The sequence below is a fragment of the Colletotrichum chrysophilum genome (genome assembly GCF_026319265.1).
Source record: "Colletotrichum chrysophilum strain AFK26 chromosome Unknown scaffold_54, whole genome shotgun sequence".
NCBI lineage: Eukaryota > Fungi > Ascomycota > Sordariomycetes > Glomerellales > Glomerellaceae > Colletotrichum > Colletotrichum chrysophilum.
Genome location: NW_026517341.1, coordinates 99,924 through 118,748, shown reverse-complemented (window position 1 = coordinate 118,748; position 18,825 = coordinate 99,924). Strand labels below are relative to the sequence as shown.

The 18,825-nt window shown below is 54.9% G+C and overlaps 5 protein-coding genes across 5 annotated transcripts; 3 read left to right on the top strand and 2 right to left on the bottom strand.

Moving 5' to 3' along the window:
• Positions 1–423: 423 nt before the first annotated feature.
• COL26b_006956 (uncharacterized protein) lies at positions 424–2,381 on the top strand (the record flags this gene model as incomplete). The annotated part of the gene is made up of 2 exons (XM_053179766.1): positions 424–822; positions 1,398–2,381. 2 exons carry the CDS (start codon positions 424–426, stop codon positions 2,379–2,381), a joined length of 1,383 nt encoding a protein of 460 aa, XP_053036266.1.
• Positions 2,382–2,630: 249 nt separating this feature from the next.
• COL26b_006955 (uncharacterized protein) lies at positions 2,631–3,750 on the top strand (the record flags this gene model as incomplete). The annotated part of the gene is made up of 4 exons (XM_053179765.1): positions 2,631–2,960; positions 3,090–3,361; positions 3,414–3,529; positions 3,578–3,750. The coding sequence occupies 4 exons, from the start codon at positions 2,631–2,633 to the stop codon at positions 3,748–3,750; spliced, it is 891 nt and encodes a 296-aa protein (XP_053036265.1).
• A 665-nt stretch (positions 3,751–4,415) lies between these two features.
• Positions 4,416–4,676, bottom strand: COL26b_006954 (uncharacterized protein; the record flags this gene model as incomplete). The annotated part of the gene is made up of 1 exon (XM_053179764.1): positions 4,416–4,676. The coding sequence occupies one exon, from the start codon at positions 4,674–4,676 to the stop codon at positions 4,416–4,418; it is 261 nt and encodes an 86-aa protein (XP_053036264.1).
• A 1,363-nt stretch (positions 4,677–6,039) lies between these two features.
• COL26b_006953 (uncharacterized protein) lies at positions 6,040–8,094 on the bottom strand (the record flags this gene model as incomplete). Its single annotated transcript, XM_053179763.1, has 2 exons — positions 6,040–7,569; positions 7,627–8,094. The coding sequence occupies 2 exons, from the start codon at positions 8,092–8,094 to the stop codon at positions 6,040–6,042; spliced, it is 1,998 nt and encodes a 665-aa protein (XP_053036263.1).
• A 5,744-nt stretch (positions 8,095–13,838) lies between these two features.
• COL26b_006952 (uncharacterized protein) lies at positions 13,839–15,779 on the top strand (the record flags this gene model as incomplete). Its single annotated transcript, XM_053179762.1, has 2 exons — positions 13,839–14,279; positions 14,751–15,779. 2 exons carry the CDS (start codon positions 13,839–13,841, stop codon positions 15,777–15,779), a joined length of 1,470 nt encoding a protein of 489 aa, XP_053036262.1.
• Between the last annotated feature and the right edge of the window lie 3,046 nt (positions 15,780–18,825).

The window sequence follows — 18,825 nt, the reverse complement described above, 5'->3', positions numbered from 1 at the left end:
CTCTTTTCGTGGATAGTAATACTCCGCATATCTGGTAATCAACGGTGAGATTCTGCTTTCTTTCATGATCCTTTTTGAAAATGACAAATAACTGACCCGAGAGATAGGCATACCGTGCTAGCGACTCAGCAAACACTGTCGTCCGGATCTGTCCAAGCTGCCGCGTCAAGTGGACATCTCGTACTGTGTGTGCCAGTGGCCGAGGCCCCAGAGGACTGCCTGCAAGGTCGTCTAATCTCATCGTCGACTGTGCATCTTCGTCCTGCACACTGTCCGAGAATTTAACCTCATCGCCCCCTTGACCGAGCATTCAGTCAACCACGTACGCCATCAAGCTCCGGTTCAAACAAGGGTTTCCGGCCTAGCAAAACAGCTTTTCCATCAGCTGAACCTAAACACATCACCAAACACTCTGCAGTAGTAATGGCGCCCGCACGCCAACCGCCCCAGCCGTTCGCGAAGGACGAAAAGGTCCTCTGCTTCCACGGCGAGATGCTGTATGAGGCAAAAATTCTCGACATCCAGACCGCTGAATCTGGTGAAGGCTTCCAGTACCGCATCCATTACAAGGGATGGAAGAACACTTGGGACGACTGGGTTTCTATCGACCGCATTCGTAAATTCACTGAGGAGAATAAGGAGCTGGCCAGCCAGTTGCACGCCCAGATGAAGGATCTCCGCCAGAAGAGCAGTGCCAAGGCCCCAAAGAAGGGAGCTCGCGCCAACGGAACCGACTCAGCCCGCGGTAGTGAGGAGCGGACTGCGGGAGTTGCTGCCAGCGGTCGTGGCCCTCGACGGGCGAGAGATTTTGATCTGGAACAGGTGAGTTTGAAACGTCCTTTCCTTCTGTATTGTCCCTTTGTCTGCGTTCTTCGGGCCTCGATTTCTCCCGCCTGGGTCATATCTGGGTGTCTGCAAGGTCTGGGCACGTCATGATGTTTCGTGAAACGACACGATAAAGAGGAAACAAATTGGGGGACAACAAGGGGTGAATAGCTTCAGGTCGGGTGGGGCCATCAAGGTCGGCGTGCAGACCTGGAGGGCATGCAGAACCACTCACCTTGGGCCTTTGTGCGAAGGCCTTGATCTTTCGAGGTGGCTGGGTCGCTTTTCGTCTGAAGGACTGCAAAAGCGGAAGGCGAAAGGGTCTTTACTTCCCTCGACGTTCTTGCCCACGAGCACTTTTCCCTCGACAATTCTTTTCGCCAACCACCTTTACAACCAAATGCTTTCTCCAATACCTTGGTCGCTGGTCTCGACAAATTTTCAACGCCAAAACATACAACCCGCTGGCTTCGGGTCTTCTTTTCTCAGTAATTCCTTTCTTCCATAATTTCGTCCACACCGAAATTCCCATCGCCAACATGAGTGTGTCTTGGGTATCGGCCGATTGCCAGCGTGGCTGGAGGCACGAACAGCAAAGAAATCCTCATACCCGCGAACCTTCACCAGAGGTTTTCGCTCGATTCTCGACTTGCTACCGCGCCCCTGTCATGGCCGGCCAACAGCAGGTCGTGGAAGAGAATGAGAACGAGGGCGAAGAGAAGGATTGCGACTATCGTCGGCCCGAATCATCTACAGACGAAGAGGAAGAGGACTACGTGTACAGGCGTCAGCAGTGGCTGGTTGGCGCCGGCAGCCCCTCTATTGGCGAGGACGATTGGGCCGGATACGCAGAGGACGGCGAAGCCGAGTCGAGCCAGCCCGCCGGCCTCAGAGAGGGCGGAAACGACACCTCAAGCCACTTCAAAATTGACCCTCACGACCTTCTCAGAGAACTAGAGGGACGCAACCACAGAGTCACTGACGAATACTCTGGCTACGACGGTGTCTATGAGAACGCTCTTCGCCCAGCCTCCGTCCAAGACGATCATTACGACGGAGACTGCGAGGATAACGAGTCTTGGTGGTACGATGATATTAGCGATAACGAGGTTCTGGACGACAATGCATACCGCCACGATGAATTTCTCGAGCGTTGGGGAGCTGTTGACTGGCACCAAGAGCCAAGGCAACGGGAGGATACGCCCATCTCGCCCCGATCCAGAGCTGGTCCTCCTGGCAGCCCTGCCAGTGTTGTCGATGACTGGAATGACCTTAGCGATTCCAGTGACTCTAGCGTTGAGTTCCTCTTTGAATGTCAAGCCTGGGATTCGTCAACAAACAGCAGTGGTAGCAGCATCGACACTCAGCTGTCTTCCTTTTCCGACACTTCAAAGCGTGAGAGGTCGGTAGAGACCATGCAAGATTCAGTCCAGGTGGACTCGCTACGTCGCGCAGTCATTCAGCCCGAGAGCAACAAGCGAAAGCGGGAGGACAGCGTCGAATTTCTCTTCGAATTTGAACGCAACGTCAGACGGAAATTCAACAATTCGATCTAAATCCTTCACAAGCAATTTGCACAACAGGTACTGCGCGGCTGGTTCCGCACCGGCTTCGACGCTTTGGCAGGAACTACCCAAGAACGCACTTGCCCAAGCCACACCTCACATCTCCGAAGCCTCCAAAACACACTGGTTCTCCTTCCTGGCCTTTCACAATAAAACAATCTGCCGCCTCGACTAAGTGCAAGTTGCTCTTTTCAACCTCATTCGCCATCCATATTTAATACCTTCTCAATCTTACACATCATGGCGACTAGCACCACGGGCAAAAGACGCACCCGCAAACCACGACCAGCGGATGCCACAAGGCGGCGAGCACGCGATTCCAAAAACACTTGCTGGAAGGAACCACGCCTGGCTGCGGACTACTTGTGCCAGCCGGCTCCTCGCACCAAGACATATGTCACCAAGGATGGAAGAACCAACTTCGACGGTCGCTATGCTCTCAAGCCCAAGCCCCGCAAGAGGGAACAGCCTGTCCGTCAGAAGCGAGGTGCCAACTCACCGCCGGAAAAGCCAAAGGAAGAAGTCAACTCAGAGCATTATGACCTTGCAACCCCACGGCTACCAGAAACCGTATGTTGGATGACAGGCAACTGGGAGAAATCGCACGGCCAGGAGCCCAGTGGCTACGGCATTTTGTTTTGCTTTTCCCATGCTGCCATTGCCAGATTACACCTGGTGAAAATACTAATAGGTCTACAGGAGGATAGTTTTCATGCTCGTCCATCCATCAAGTTGCCCATTCCTGATCACATCAAGGCGATGCTCGTGGACGACTGGGAGAACATCACCAAGAACAATCAGCTGGTTCCTCTTCCCCATCCTCATCCTGTCGATGAGATCCTGAACGACTACTTGGCTTTCGAGAAGCCCAACAGAGAGGACGGCTCAGCCAACATGGACATCCTCGAGGAAGTCCTCGCTGGTCTCCGCGAGTACTTTGAGAAGTCACTCAGCCGCATTCTTCTGTACCGGTAAGTCCTGCTGATAAGTGACAATTGACACACCAAGCTAATATCACCCAAGCTTTGAGCGCCCCCAATACCACGAGATCCGCAAGGTATGGGAGAAGGCCGGTGAGAATGACAAGAACAAGTCTGTGTGCGACACTTATGGTTCCGAGCACTTGTGCCGCCTGATGGGTGAGTTTACCGAATTCCCCACCGAGTACCAGCACTAACAAGAAGCAGTTTCCTTACCTGAGCTGGTTGCCCAGACAAACATGGATTCTCAGTCCGTTGGCCGTCTTCGCGAGGAGCTCTCCAAGTTCACTGTCTGGCTTGGCAAGCACGCGAAGAACTACTTCGTCAGCGAGTACGAGACGCCCTCCCAGGAGTACATCGATAAGGCACGGGGTTTCTAGAGAAAGGATGTACCTGCCATCGATGTGCTCAACGGGCGTAAGCCTCACTGATAGCATTCGATTTGCCAACTTGTTACACGCCCTTCATATCATTTTGGGCCCTGCTCTCAATCTTCGAGGGGAAGTGTTTTTTTGAGAGTAGAAGAAGGGACATCATGAGAGGAGACTGCTAGTCTCAGGTTCGCTCAACCGATATGGAGGCTGAGAAAATACGTAATTACTTTCCGCGGAGCTTTGTTTGCTCAGGGAACCTCTGCGATGGGAGAGGGAAATCGGTCATGGTTCTTAGCATAAGTCTTTTCAGTCACTTTTTTGGTGATTCCCCGCAAACGGTCAACCAGTCAGGTAGCCTTGGTCATTAATAGCAACTCCAGGCTCAATAGAACAGATGAATCAGAGAATCATGGAATTGAGTGAACTTTTACTTCTTGTGTTAAAGACTGCGCCGATTCTCAAGTCGCAGGTGTTGTACATGCCGCCATGTTTTGTACAGATCGTGATGCTAGTACACGACTGGACTTTCCAAAGTCCCATAACCAGAGCAACGACATCTGGCCACCCTCCTCCCCCGCAGTATCCTCTACGATGTTTCTCGCATGTCGGTTTTGATCCCCATCTCATCACTCCTCTCTCTCCCCTCCGTTGGCGCCCATTCGTCCAACATCTCACCGCGCAACAGCCTTCTCGACGTAGAACCCGGGATCCGGCCTCCTCGCCTCCTTCATCTCGAACTTGCTCAGCGGGCGGTCGACCTCGTCGACCTTGACCAGCTCCTTGACCTTCATGATCATACCGGCGAACTCGGGCTTGACGGGGTGGAAGACGGTCTGCGAGCGGCGGTGGAGGCCGAGGGCCTCGAGGACGCCGCGGGTGTTCTTGGGCAGGCCGATGGCCGAGCGGTGCAGGGTGATGCGGAAGAAGGACATTGCGATCGCGCGACTTTGGTAGCTGTGTGTCGTGGGTGGGTAGATGGGTGGACGATTTGCGCCTCGGTCGCTGGCGTCGTTGGTCGTGGGGTGGTGGTGTTTCTGTGACGGGGAGAGTTAGCTCGGCCAGGTCATCCGAATTTGGTATAAAGGTGAGCATACAATTGACTACCTGCCGTGGCAGTTCCGTTCGTCCCGTCGTAACTGTCGTGAGGCTCAAGCACCCTGTCGCTGATGCTGGTCTGGAGGGATCCAAAAATCATTGAAGCTCCCGTTGGAATTTCGATGGTCCGTGCACCGATCGGACGGAGTTTCCCGGTGAGGTGGGTCCAGCTTTGCTCCCTCGGGGTGGGTGAAAATCGCAGTGAAATACACTTGCTCTCGACCATAACGCTCAGTAAGAGCCTCAGAAGCGTCGAAATCGGGTCACAGACGGCGCAGGCACGCAGGCAGGATGCGACTCGTATTTTCCGATATTACCATTTCGAGAAGAAATATATTTTGCCAATAACTAACGATTCTCACTTGAACCTAGAATAATGCGTCATATTCTGGAATCACTTGGTACCTGAAATTAACACAATCCGTTCGCAAATTCCACGCAAATTTTGAGCGCAGTTAAGTTGTGATGTCCGCTGTCGGCAATTATTCGACCCATCATGCTTCCTTCTACAGGTATTTGGGAAGCATGAAAATGGACAACATATCTTTTTGTCCCCTGCAAACAGGCACAGTTGGAATGAGTTGCACGGCTTCAATTGTGACGTCCATATCCAAAAGATGCACTTCAAAGCCAGTAACCTCAGTGTCAAGTGGTGCTTATTCAAGTAAAGGTCACCTTTCCTTAGCTTCGGAAAGTCCAGCAATACGGTACGTATGCTTTCCAATATGCCAACACGGCTACGACGACTGACGCTATCACTCGTCCATACCTGTGTATGTTGGCCTCTAGCCACGCTTTGTTTTGGTATTAGCAGCCTGGCTAATACCAAAAACGCCTTTTCAAGAAGCCTAGCACTTAAACTGGCCGAGGCAAGTTGTATTGCGCACGCGACACTCACAATGAGCCAATGCTGTAACCGCTTTTTGGTCCAACAGAGGCCCCGCCGGAGCCAACTCCGACCGGGCATAACTACAGCCAATGCAAATTCAAGTCACCGGAAGAAGACCACTGAATGATGAAAACGGGCAAAACCATTAATGCAGTCCCTTAAGGACCACCAGCACTACACGTATATAGCTTGTCGTACAAGACGCCATTTAGCACACCATCATCCCTCGCATGACGTTAAAATCATTTACTCCATTTCTATAGCCACATCCCGTGGCGACCCATGATCCTCCCCCGCTAACCTTAAATCCCTTACATCTGAACCTCCACTCTGCCCTCGGTGCCTGGCGGGCCGGAGCCAAGCTGGGGGAGGATGTAGGTAATGTCATCCCACGGGTGACGGTACAGACCAGTGCGCAGTCTCTTCTGGTCGAGGTAGTGGGCAATAAGACCGATGGAACGGCCGAGGACGAACAGACCGTTGAGGACACCCATCTTAAGGTAGTCCTCGGCCTCTTCGGAGGAGAAGGCGCCGCAGTTACGCATGAGGTCGACGAAGCAGACAGCGATGCAGCCGTCGACGTTGAGGATAAGGTTGTCCTTCTTGGAGGTGGTGACGGTCTCGACAGCCAGGGCGTAGTCGAGGAGCTTGTGGCTGGGGAACTTGGCCAGGACGTACTCCTTGACAAGCTCGACACGGAGATCGGGGTTGTTACGGGACTTGACACGGTGACCAATACCGGGGATGAGCTTGTTCGCCTTGCGCATGTTGTCGACGAACTCACGGGGGCTCAGGCCCTTGTCGAAAGCCTTGGTGAACTCCTCAGCGGCACCGTCAAGGGCACCACCGAAACGAGAACCAATGGTCAACAGACCAGCGACGAGCGAGGAGATGAGATCCTTGCCGGCACGGGTGGTGATGATGGTGTTCATGGCACCGGACACGGCAGGACCGTGGTCGGCAGTGAGCATGAGAACCATCTCGAGGAACTTGGAGGCGTAGGGGGGAAGGCGGCGACGGAACCACAGGAGAGACATGACACCACCAATGCCGATCTCCTCCTTGAAGACGTCCGAGATGGGCATGCCAGCGTACAGGAGCTCCTGGCCACGGTCGTCGGAGATGGTGGAGATGAAGGCAGCGGGCTTACGGATGAGACCAAGCTCCTGGGCCCAGGAGTAGTCAATGGGGATCTTGGGAACGACGGGCTCAGGCTGGGGCTTGATGGTGCCGTTCTTGACGAGGGTGTCGTAGACACCCTTGAGGGTCTGGGGCATGTCCTCGAAGGTGTCGGGGACGAAGAAGCCAGCCTCCTTCATCTTCTCGTTCTTGGTCTTGGCCGTCTCCAGGGTAGAGTTGGCGAAGGCACCGGCGTGACCGAACTGAACCTCAGTCTTGAACATGCTGGCGCAAGTACCAATGGCCCAGGCAACAATGGGCTTGGTGATGATACCGTCCTCGACGGCCTTGATGACCTTGTACTCCTCAACACCACCAACCTCACCGAGCAGGACGAGGATCTTGCAGTCGGGGTCGGCCTGGTATCTGAGCAAGTGGTCGATGAAGGTGGTTCCGGGGTATCTGTCACCACCGATGGCAACACCCTCGTAGACACCGTCGGTGTTGTTGGCGATAATGTTGTTCAGCTCGTTGGACATACCACCAGACTTGGAGACGTAACCAACGGAACCCTTGCGGTAGAGCTTGGAGGCAACAATGTTGTCCATCATACCACCGGTGTTACCGATCTTGAAGCAACCGGGCTTGATGCCACCGACGGTGGCGGGGCCAATAATGGTGACACCCTTCTGCTGGGCCTTGTGGGCAATCTCACGGGCACGCTGGGAGATTTGTTAGTCTTGTGCGAGCAATTGGCCGGGACAATGGCAGAAACTTACGCGCTCAGGAACACCCTCAGCAATGATGGCAATGGTCTTGATCTGAGGGTTCTCCATCAGCTCCATGGTGGAGCTGTAGACACTACGGGAGGAAGCGAAGTTGACAACGACGTCAACGTCGGGGTGCTTGGCCATGGCCTTGTTGACCTCCTGGTAGACGGGCAGGAGAGTCTCGCTGGTTCCCCAGTACATCTTGCTGACGAACTGGCCGCCGAAGGTGTAGATGATACCGGCAACAGAGGGGGTCTTGCGCTTGCAGATGAAGTCGAAGTCCAGCATGCCCTGGACGGCGCGGGGCTGCAGACCGTAGACGAAGCATCTGGTCTTGTCGTTGAACAGAGCGTGTTCGGGGAGGGGGCTCAAAGGACGGCTGGGAGCGCTGAAGCGTGTGATGTTGTCGTTGGCAGACAGGCCGCTGGCTGCCTTGGCGCCATTGGCACCGTTAGCGGAGGGAGTGGCCGCAGGCATTGTGAGAGTCGAGCTTCGTCGGTGGGGGAAATCTCAACAATAGGAGGGGAAAGGGAAAAAAAAAAAAAGTCTGGCGAGGGGTAAATCGGTCAGCAAGCTTGTCAAAGCAGACAATGGACGCCAGAAGCAACGAAGAAGATGTCTGCCCGCGAGAGGAAGTTGCTCCAAGTGAGGATTTCAAGGTGTAGGTGGAGGAGGAGGAAGTGTGGCAGAAAACAAACGAGTCGGAATTGTGGTGGGGAGTAGGTGAGATTTCAGGAGGGAGTCGGAGGACGACGTTCGCAGAAGCTGGAATCGTTGGATCTGCGAGGCTACTGCTCATCGGCAGCTGGGGACACCACCAGACAAATAGTGGACCTTTGAATTGGCGAAGCCCCAGCTCCTTGGGGGAGACGAGTAGTGCGACCGGGTGCGTATGTCGATCGAAGCGGGTGCGAAGGCGGCGGAGGTGGTGGCAGAAAGGCGGGCGGAAAGGCAGAATGACACGACAGGGGTGGTGTGGTGGGATGGATTCTGGTGACGGTGTTACTGACCTGGCAATGAGCGATGTTGGTGATGGCGGCACAACAGCAAAGTCCAGCTTCTTTCTTTTGTCGAGCTGACGGAGGGTTCGAGAGGTTCGAGGACGTCGGGGGAGGAGAGTTGGCGAGAGGAAGGAGAAGAAGAGGGAAGAAAAGAGAGTCGGAGATGCGAGGGGAGGGGATGAAGACGGCGGTCGAGGGCGTAAGTAGTTGAGTCGACGACAGCAGGGTGTGTGGGATCTTTTTTTTCTTTCTTCTCCAGCGGGAATCGGCAGGGAGGGTACGGTGTGAGGCGTGAGCGCAGGAGGACGGGTACTTCACTGCGACGGACGTATACGTGGTGTGCGGTTTGTGTGAGGTGATGATGAGCAGGGATTGTTGACGGCGTCGTTCGGTGGTCGAGATGTATCTTTGGGCGGTATCTCTAGTCAGGGAGACAGGCCCAAGCCAAAAAGCAGGTACTTGAGACCAACGGAGCAGACCAGGCCACGCCGAAAAAAAGGTCCAATCCCAATCCAGTCCCAATGCTTGAGACGCGGGCAAGGTTATTTCCCCAAACAATGCCCAGCGGCGGCAGGAACAGGCGGGCAGATTGAGTGACGGATGACGGACCTGGCGTGTGAGGTTCGCTGCGCTGTGCTGTGCTGTCGGGTGTTGCTGGTGCTGCTGGTGCTGGTGCTGGCACTGATGCTGAATTTGGCGCAGTGACCACAAAAAGTCTCTGGTGGTGTGTGGAATGGGGGATGATGGGGAGGGGAATGGAGACTTCCGTCATGCGACGGCCGAAAGAGTTGGGGAAGTTCAGGCTGAATGGGGCGTTCTGATTGGCCGTGTTATTGTTGAAGTGTTGAATTCCAGCGGGCAGGGAAGGGAGGGAGCGATGGGACGGGCAGGGAAGCGGCAAGCAAACGACAAACGGTACCGGTTGGACCCTTGGTCCCCGCTTCTTTTTTGGCGGACCCCAGGACGCTGGAACACTTTGCACAGGGTGAGGAGCTACCTTGGACCTGGACAATTGGAAATGTGAGCTGCCCTGCCTGCACTTGGCAGCCCTGCGAGCAATGCCCGGGACGCCCTGTGAAGATGGACTTTTCCATGCCACAGCTGCACAGCGCAGCTTCCGGGGCATTTCACAGGGCGGCCACGCATGTACCGATACCTGCCCCGTCCGCGGTGCCGCAGTGGTGTCCGCACCCCGTCTCACGGCGTACCTGCACAAGCCTAGCTTACGCCCATGCCTATCGTAGGTAGCTTATGCCCATGCCTAGCTGAGAGCGACACCTCATCCTCACCGGGGACGGCGAGCCTGCAAGAGAAGAATACGGGAAAGAGAGAAATCGACCCCAGCCCAGCGCTACTGAGCTCCAAAACTCCAGAGCTCCAAAGCTTCTAAACGGAGCAAACCCGCCTACCTAGTGTGCATCGACGGACTAAACCCGAACGAACGAACAGACGACCTGCACCCACTAAGGCCAAGGTACCATGCCACCAAAGTAGGACTGGCGTGGTCTGAGGGATTGAATGAGACTCGAAAGGAAGGAATAGCAGACTTGCATGCTTGCAAGGCAATAAGCAGGACTGAGAGGCATCGACAAGTCCAAACCGCCCGCCCGCCGGTCACCGCAATGTGGTGTGTCGGTGTTGTAGGTAGCCCTCCTCCCGTGGGTTCCCCGCCCCGACCAGTCCAAGTTGAGACCAACCGGCTGGCGCTTGACCGCAACAATGGCCGGGAGGCGCGTGCCAGTCAGTGCTACCCTGGCTGGTTTGTCTCGAAAAGCGTGCGGCATGGCGGCAGGGCGGCAGATTCAAGGTTTGGTTTGACCGCATCTCTTGTCTGCATCTGCTGCTGCGCGATGCTTCCCTTTCCTTTCGTGACCTTCGTCTCTCGACCAATACCCTCGGACTGGATTGTCAGGGAGGATCGACATTCGACAGCTTCGGGGCCTGCGTCGCCACGACGGTGACCAGGTAGGCCGGTGTCAGGGCCAGCCATCCCATCCAGCCAAGCCGAGTTGATGGGCAGGCAGGCCGATAGTCACTCAATCAATCTGAACACTTGTTCATGCTAGTCTTCGTACTTCTCCTCCAGGCTCCAAGAAAACACACTCGTCTTGTGAGGCGCTCAGCTGTATTAGTGGGGGCGAAGCGGTCACTAGAACAGCCTCCTTCCTGGTCCTTTTGCGACATGCGATTGGGGGTGGTATCCGTCAGCTAAGGTATTTTGTGTGTGTAAGAGAGTTGCAGAGGGTGCCCGAGTGTGCGTGTAAGTCCTGCATGTACGAATACATGACAAGAGTATTGGGCCACTCGCTGCCGCAGGAAACTAGTTAGGTAGAGAAAACTGGACGCATCTGCCCCTCTGCGCGAGAAAAAAATTCAAGCATGGGAGAAAAAAAAAATTTCGACAAAACCTGAAAATGCAGCGGAACAAGGCGGCGATAATCGTAACTGCGAAGCACAACACTGCAAAACCACGGCCGAAACAGACGCGGACGGAGGCGAGGGCCACTTTCGCACTTGCTTAACAAGGACGAGGGCCCTCTACCTGACACTCGACGCTGGAGATTTTTTTTTTTTTTTTTGGGAGCCGCCGATGATCGAAGTTTTCGATTCCAGCCCATGTCCACATCTTGCAGACCAGCAGCCCAAACGGGCATGATATCGATTCGCATCCATGTTTGTTCAAACCTCGCATGCCCCGAAACCCGGCGTGCCGCGTCCATCTCCGCCGGTTTTCGGTGCTCCCCATCATGACTCCGACCACCGGGCATTGCGCCCTGCACCCTCACTGAGGAAATGCACCGCACACATTTCCCATCGGATCGGTCCTACACACAGTCGGCCAGACTTGCGAGGGCTCCATCGTGGCTTGGGCACCTTGCTGGAGGATATTGATTGGAATGCCCAACCATCAAGCATGCCCATGCCATGCCACGCCATGCCATTCATTGCCAGGCCTTGTAATGCCATGGCATGCCACACCATCTCTTTTTTTAGGGAGTCTGACTGTGCCACTGGTCGGTCCAAGGTCTCACTCGGAACTTGGATGACTGTACCTGTGCCACCTCACCGGTCCTCGTCCCCTTGGGAATTGTCCAGTGATTCCCATCGGATCCCGTTCCAACGCCATGGGCAGCAGACACACTGACTGGGAAAGGGACGGGACTTGACACAGCCGGGCCACCGTCGCCGTCCGTTGTGCCACAGCGAGGAGAAACGTCCGAAGTCCAACTGCTTATCGCGCGCAGCGCACGAGTCCAAACGAAACGGCGGTCCTCATCACTGGGATTCCATTGTGTCAACGGCCGGTGCAAGTGCGCGGTGCAAAGACAGGTTTCGGGAATAGGACGACGGAGGGCTTCGGATCTGAGATGAGAGAATCGTCTGGAACCGCAATAGCCATCATCTGCGAGATTGCCGCGCTCCATCTTGTCTCCTCTTCCCGTCCCGTCGCTCGGTTGTGTGTGTCTGTCGTGGAGTGGTGCCCGGCGTGGTGTGTCCAATTGTTGTTGTCCACAGTCCCTAGGTAGACTCGCACTCGCCGGGTCCCGTTCCGTTGCGTTGTCGTTGCGAAATTCGGCGGGCTTTTTGGCGTTGCATCCAAGGCCAGTGTGGTCCAACACTTGCTGCAAAAAATACCGCCCTGGTTCCTGGTTCCCAGTCGTCACCTCTTCCAGACAAGCAGGCCAGCCACCCTCAAATTCTCGCCCTCTCACAGAAGCCAGAAGTGAATCCAGTGAGTGACTTGGAAAGGTGCGAGGTCCACTTAAACCTCTCAACAACCAGTGCCTGTTGTCCCCCCAGACAATTTTTTTTCCCTTGCTGGCTTCCCCCTTCCTTTCCTGTTCCATCCTCACGCGAGAACTGAGAGAGACCTTCGGCCAGGTGCAGGAATTGCCAGCTTCAGGTACAGGTACTTGCCCCCCCTTTCCTAGCCCTTCCCGCCGCCTCCTCCTTTTTTTCTCTTTCTTTTTGTGGTGGTGTTTTTCTGTGTGCACCGCCTGTTCCGTTGCTTGCCCAGCTAGCCGCCCAGCTTTGGGCTACCGCTGTTGTTGCTTGGAGCTGTTGCCGTCGTTGCTGCTGCTGCGTGCAGTGAAAGTGCAGTCCGTTTCGGTGCTGTTGAAAGCTCACCCGGCCCAAGCTGGTGCTGGTGCTGCTGCTGGTGCTGCCCCTCGTTGGTGCCGTCACTTTCACCGCCCGCCATTGCCCCCCTCCCAAAAATAAAAATTGCCCTGCCCAAAGTACCTGGGCCCGCCCCAAATTCCCCCTCAAGGTCCGAAAAAGAAGAGCTCCCTCCCCTCCTCCCCTCCTTCGGCGGGATTCCCACAGTGCCACACTCCGCCAGATACCCCACCCTGTGCGCATGCACGTACCACCTCGCACCTCACCCCAAAACTTTTTGGCGTGGTCCCCTAGCTTCCAAAAGGTGAATCCACCGTCCACCCGATTTCCCACTCACACCCCCGGTCGGTACCTGGCGGCGCTGCGTGCCCCCAATCATGTACCTCATCCTTTCACCCCTCCTCCCACCCCTCCCCTTCCCCTCCAACCCGTCGCCGGTCCTCTCCCAGCAACAAATAATCCCTGGGAGCTTCGTCGAGTCCAAATTTTTGTGTGAAAGGCTGACGATCTCTCCCTCTCGCAGCTCCCTCTTACCACTCGCTCCATCCCTCCCCATCCATACTTCTCCTTCAACGTCGCCGCTTCTCTTCTTCCTCTCACCGCCCGCCTCGATTCGACTCGACCCGTCTTGATCTGCTTCCTGACTCTCACTTGATCTCAGGACTTCTTCACCTTCCTTCCCCCAGACTTTGACATCCTCGTCGTCCGGTGCTCTAGCTCTCGCGCTCTCACGGTATGTTGCTGCGCTGCCCCCCTCCTCCCCGATCCCAAATCTCTCAATTGCAGTCCCACTGCCGCCGGTGTGTCTCCATCCCACCCGGGCTCCAATTAGCCCCTCCAAGCTCAACTCGAGCGCTCGTTGAAGTGTTCCGCTTGCGGTGTCACTCGCCCACCCAGCAAGCAAAAAGGCCGCCTTCCCCCCAAGCTCCGTTCTCCCCAAAATCCTGCGGCTGCCGGCAGCATACTCCCGACTCGACCTCTTCACAAATACCACCACGTTCCCGACGCAATTGCTGACGAGTGCGTTTCCAATCCAGGCCACAATAAAGCAGGGAAAACACCAAAGAAACCTCACCTCATTCTCACCTCACAACCGCCAGAATGTCCGCCAAGTCCATCCTCGAGGCCGACGGCAAGGCCATCCTCAACTACCACCTCACCCGCGCCCCCGTCATCAAGCCCACTCCTCTCCCCAACCCCTCCAAGCACAACCCTCCCCCCAGGTTGTGCTCTCTGCACTTTGCTGAGGATGCCGACGTCGAGGGTGTTCTGAACCAGGCTGAGGTCACCTACCCTTGGCTCCTCCAGTCCGGCGCCAAGTTCGTCGCGAAGCCCGATCAATTGATCAAGCGCCGTGGCAAGAGCGGTCTCCTGGCCCTCAACAAGACCTGGCCCGAGGCCAAGGCCTGGATCGCTGAGCGCGCCGGCAAGGAGCAGAAGGTCGAGCACACCACCGGTGTTCTGCGACAGTTCCTCGTCGAGCCCTTCGTTCCTCACCCCCAAGACACCGAGTACTACATCAACATCATGTCCGTCAGAGATGTAAGTTTGCCGTGATTTCCTGAGCTGTTTTGTTGGTTGGTTGCCCGTCGTGGTGGATGTTCGGCGGGTCGTCGTTTCTCCAACGTGGTAGGCGGGGCCCAGGGGGGGCAGTCCATCGGTGAGCTGTGAATAGCATCACGCACATACCCACAACTCAGCAAAGTCGACTTGTCGATTGCTGAAAGTGAGAGGCGAAAGGAGGAAACTTGGTTTGGCAACGTTGGAAGGAATTTGCATGCTTTATGGCAATTCCTGCCCATGGGTCAAATAAGTGGATTCTGGCCGCTGGACTGCCTTTTCCGGTAATTTCCCACCCGAACCGGACGAACGGATGCCACGAGAAAGGGCCTGTGACCCGTCCACCTCCGTCCACCCATGCCCGTTGCAGAAGGCCCGTATGCACGCGGCGGGCACAACGCCGCATTGCTTCAACACCATGATAGACGATGCTAATTAGTCATGATGTGATAGGGCGACTGGATTCTCTTCACCCACGAGGGTGGTGTTGATGTCGGTGATGTTGACGCCAAGGCTGAGAAGCTCTTGATCCCCGTTGACCTCTCACAATACCCTTCCAACGAGGAGATCGCCTCTACCCTGTTGAAGAAGGTTCCCCAGGGTGTCCACAACGTCCTGATCGACTTCATCAGCCGCCTTTACGCCGTCTACGTTGACTGCCAGTTCACCTACCTCGAGATCAACCCCCTCGTTGTCATCCCTAACGAGGATGCCACCTCCGCCTCCGTGCACTTCCTGGATCTTGCTGCCAAGCTCGACCAGACCGCCGACTTCGAGTGCGGTGTCAAGTGGGCCATTGCCCGCTCTCCCGCCGCTCTCGGCCTCACCAACGTTGCCTCTACCAACGGCGAGAAGGTCAACATCGACGCCGGCCCGCCGATGGAGTTCCCTGCTCCCTTCGGTCGTGAGCTGACCAAGGAGGAGGCTTACATTGCCGACCTTGACGCCAAGACCGGTGCCTCCCTCAAGCTCACTGTCCTGAACGGCAACGGCCGCATCTGGACTCTCGTCGCTGGTGGTGGTGCTTCCGTCGTCTACGCCGACGCCATCGCTTCTGCTGGCTTCGCCGATGAGCTCGCCAACTACGGTGAGTACTCTGGTGCTCCCACCGAGTCTCAGACCTACCACTACGCCCGCACCGTGCTCGACCTCATGCTCCGCGCACCTGTGTCGGACAAGGGCAAGGTTCTCTTCATCGGTGGTGGTATTGCCAACTTCACCAACGTCGCCAGCACATTCAAGGGTGTCATCAGGGCGCTCCGCGACTACTCCAAGCAGCTCAACGAGCACAACGTCCAGATCTGGGTCCGTCGTGCCGGCCCCAACTACCAGGAGGGTCTTAAGAACATGAAGGCCGCGACACAGGAGCTCGGCCTGAACGCCAAGATCTTCGGCCCCGAGATGCACGTCTCCGGTATCGTCCCTCTGGCTCTCGTCCCCGGCAAGTGGGAGGCGGCCGGAATCCAGGAGTTCCAGGGTTAAAGGAGTGATGAAGATATAAACGTGTGTTTGGCGGGCGGAAGAAAGAAGTTACCCAAAGGGTTAGATGAAAAGAAGGTTTGCCTGGTGCTCGAGACGGCATCTTGCCTACTTTCTTGTACGCTTGCAGGTTTACGGTGTTTATGACGGCTGGTGCACAATACCTTTTGACGGGGAAGTCGAAGGTCGGGTCCTTGTATCGTATGTATGGAGGGCATGGTCGACGATCAGATGAGCAAATAATTAGACGCTCTATAATGTGATGTTGACTTCGGTTACCAAACAATGATTGAATGCGTTTGATGTCATTTGTTCCTTGATATGAGGCCGTTCTTGGGGTGCAAATCATCCAGCTTCGTCTCTCGAGGTGCTGCTCGAGTGTTGGTTCAAGTTGACTCGCCCCAAACCATCGTCCGTGAGCACGTCTTACTTTGCGTTTAACCGAGAAATCTTCCAGCTCCTAACTGCAAATATTGATGAAGTTTCTCATATAACGCTCGCACCGTACCCTCCACACGCCCAAATATTCGCTACCCAGCCCCGGGGACTCTCATGCCCGAAACCCACGCAAGATGTGCTCAGGAGGTTTGGTAGGTACTCAACTGCCACTACTGGGTCGACAACCTTTGGGGTTGCAGTCTTGTAAGATGGGGATGGGACGGGTTCCCTTCCCCCATGATATCGACCTGCTGTTTGCCCACTCCATGTACTTGCCTTGTGCGGAAGGCTGCACCACTCGAGCTAAACCAGCAGCCACTTCTCGACAGCTGACCTGGGTGTTACGTTATGGATCAGCAACAATACCTGCTAACTTGGACTTTATTCAAAACCTTACTGGTGACCTTTCTGTCTCTATTGATGCCCCCGTTACCGCCTTCTACGGTCTCTGTGTCTCTGCCCGGGTAGTGTTATGGTTTTGTACACTGTCACTTCATCTATAATTATATCGCGACCAGACCAAGAGGATACGAGCTAGTTGTATCCCGTGGTTTTCAATAGTGCCTTACGTTTGCTCGTCATAGTACGTGATTACCAGCATGCGATCAGGGTTATCTTTGATGAAGTAAGACGGAGGAAAAAGACCGTTAAATGGTAAGAGCTTGACTATTATCGCTTGTCTAGTTTGGTATACAGATCCTACGCGAAGCTATCCAACAACATGCGTCTTTACGCTCATGTACGGTCACATGTTTCCTATGCACGTTACAGTCAGCAAGAAAGCCATGGAAGGCAAGTTCTGTATGTCGCCAAACATGTCAAAATATTATGGAGATACATTCAGAGACGAGTGACTGGCCTTTCTTTGGGTTTGCTGGGCAGCATAGCCATCGCACATCCGAGCTAGCTTCTTCGCGGCTTTTTTTGATGTCCAGGTGCCATTAAACCGGACGGGCCGTTCTCGTCACTGCCGGTATGCCGTGGTCGTCATAGACGGCGGCTCATGAATGCCGTGTCCTGGAAACGCAAGCCAATGAGGACCGGGACCCAGCACTGCCGAAGAATAATCACAATGGGTGTTGCAGTGAGTGAGTCCCATGCAAGTCGTGCTGGAATATATGCCTCAAAAACAGTCCATGCTACTTCTGACAGCATGAGGAAGTCTTCGTCTTCTGATCTCGTGAGAAGACTCTCGTCACAGAAGAACCTGTAACTCCATGTCGGGCATTCTTGGGGCAAGATAACTTAGCCCCCAGGTGAGCTCAACTTACGAGCCTCTGTCTTACAATTATAAGCAGGCACAATTGTAGGAAGCATTGCAACATATCCAGGAAAAGCCACAGCTTATTTACCATTGCGTCTGCCGAGGCCGTCTTCTACGTGTCCGCGGAGCACGAAAGTTGTCACATCACGAACCGAGATAGGCAAGATACCCCGACAACTCTAGAACTTCCACCTTTTAAGCCAGCCACATCCAATTTGTGGAGGTTTACGCCACACTATGGGAAAATTCCATTTATGCTTCGATAAATGCCGACTAAGCATCGTGACGCTGTTTATCAAAAACTCTGTGATCAAGTCTAGCCAAAACGTGCTCCGTCAACTTGATCGACGTTTGCTCGCCGAGTCATTTTTGGGCAAATATGGGTGATGAGCAGCCAAGCCCCGAATTGAGGCAAAGCATGTGGTTCTTACAACTTGATCAGCGGTCTGCCGGAGTGGTCCGTCTTGGGCCCATACTGCGGCAGAATACGAGTTGCGGGATTTTGCATTGGTCCGCAGCCTGATTGAGTTGGCTTCTAGTCGGCAGTTGCTGCTGATCTCCTCCTTACGATTGCTCGTGAAAGGCTTGGTTCAGAGGCAAGGAGGCAGATTCTGCTGTGCGCTGGCGTTTCTTCGACATCCGAAAGCATTTTCATCGAGATCTTCACGAAGTGAAAAGGCTGTGCTTGGATTACGGCAAAGAGGCACTTGGTCTACGAACCGAGCGGTGCCTGGACATACCAAAATAATCGAACGTCTCCAAAGGGTCATGGTTTTGCGAGTATAACGCGATTGACACTTCTCTCTTACGTCAATCAGCGGCTCTCAGCCCGCGGAGGTCATATTCGTAGCATCCTCTTGTCGAAGCCCGCTTACCATGGACAAAGGTGATACGTCTGGCGATGATACGTGCTTCACAGAACTTGATCGGGGATTCACGATTCCCTCGCCATGGGGTCTTCCTAGCTCGTGATAGACATGTGCCCCGTCTAGGGACTCTATCCGATCAGCAGAAACCATGGCTTTGGTGCAGGGGAGAGGGTCGCATCTTGGCGAGAAGCTGGCGATATGGCCAAGCGGACCAGTTGTTTGCTATAGCCCCCTAAATTTGCATTTGAGCTTGGCGCAATGACCAGTCTTGCGGAAAGATGCTTGGCGGTGCTACGCCGAAGAAAGCCCCTTTTCACGAGCCGATTGACGGAAACTGAGTTGCCGTGACGGCGTTGCAGACCCGATCATCCAAAGAACCAGTTCGTGTCAAGAGGTTCTGGTGCACTGAGCGTGAGAAAAGCAGAACTCGGGATGCGGCAAGAAAAGGTGGCTTAGAAGACTTAATATCTCTCACCTA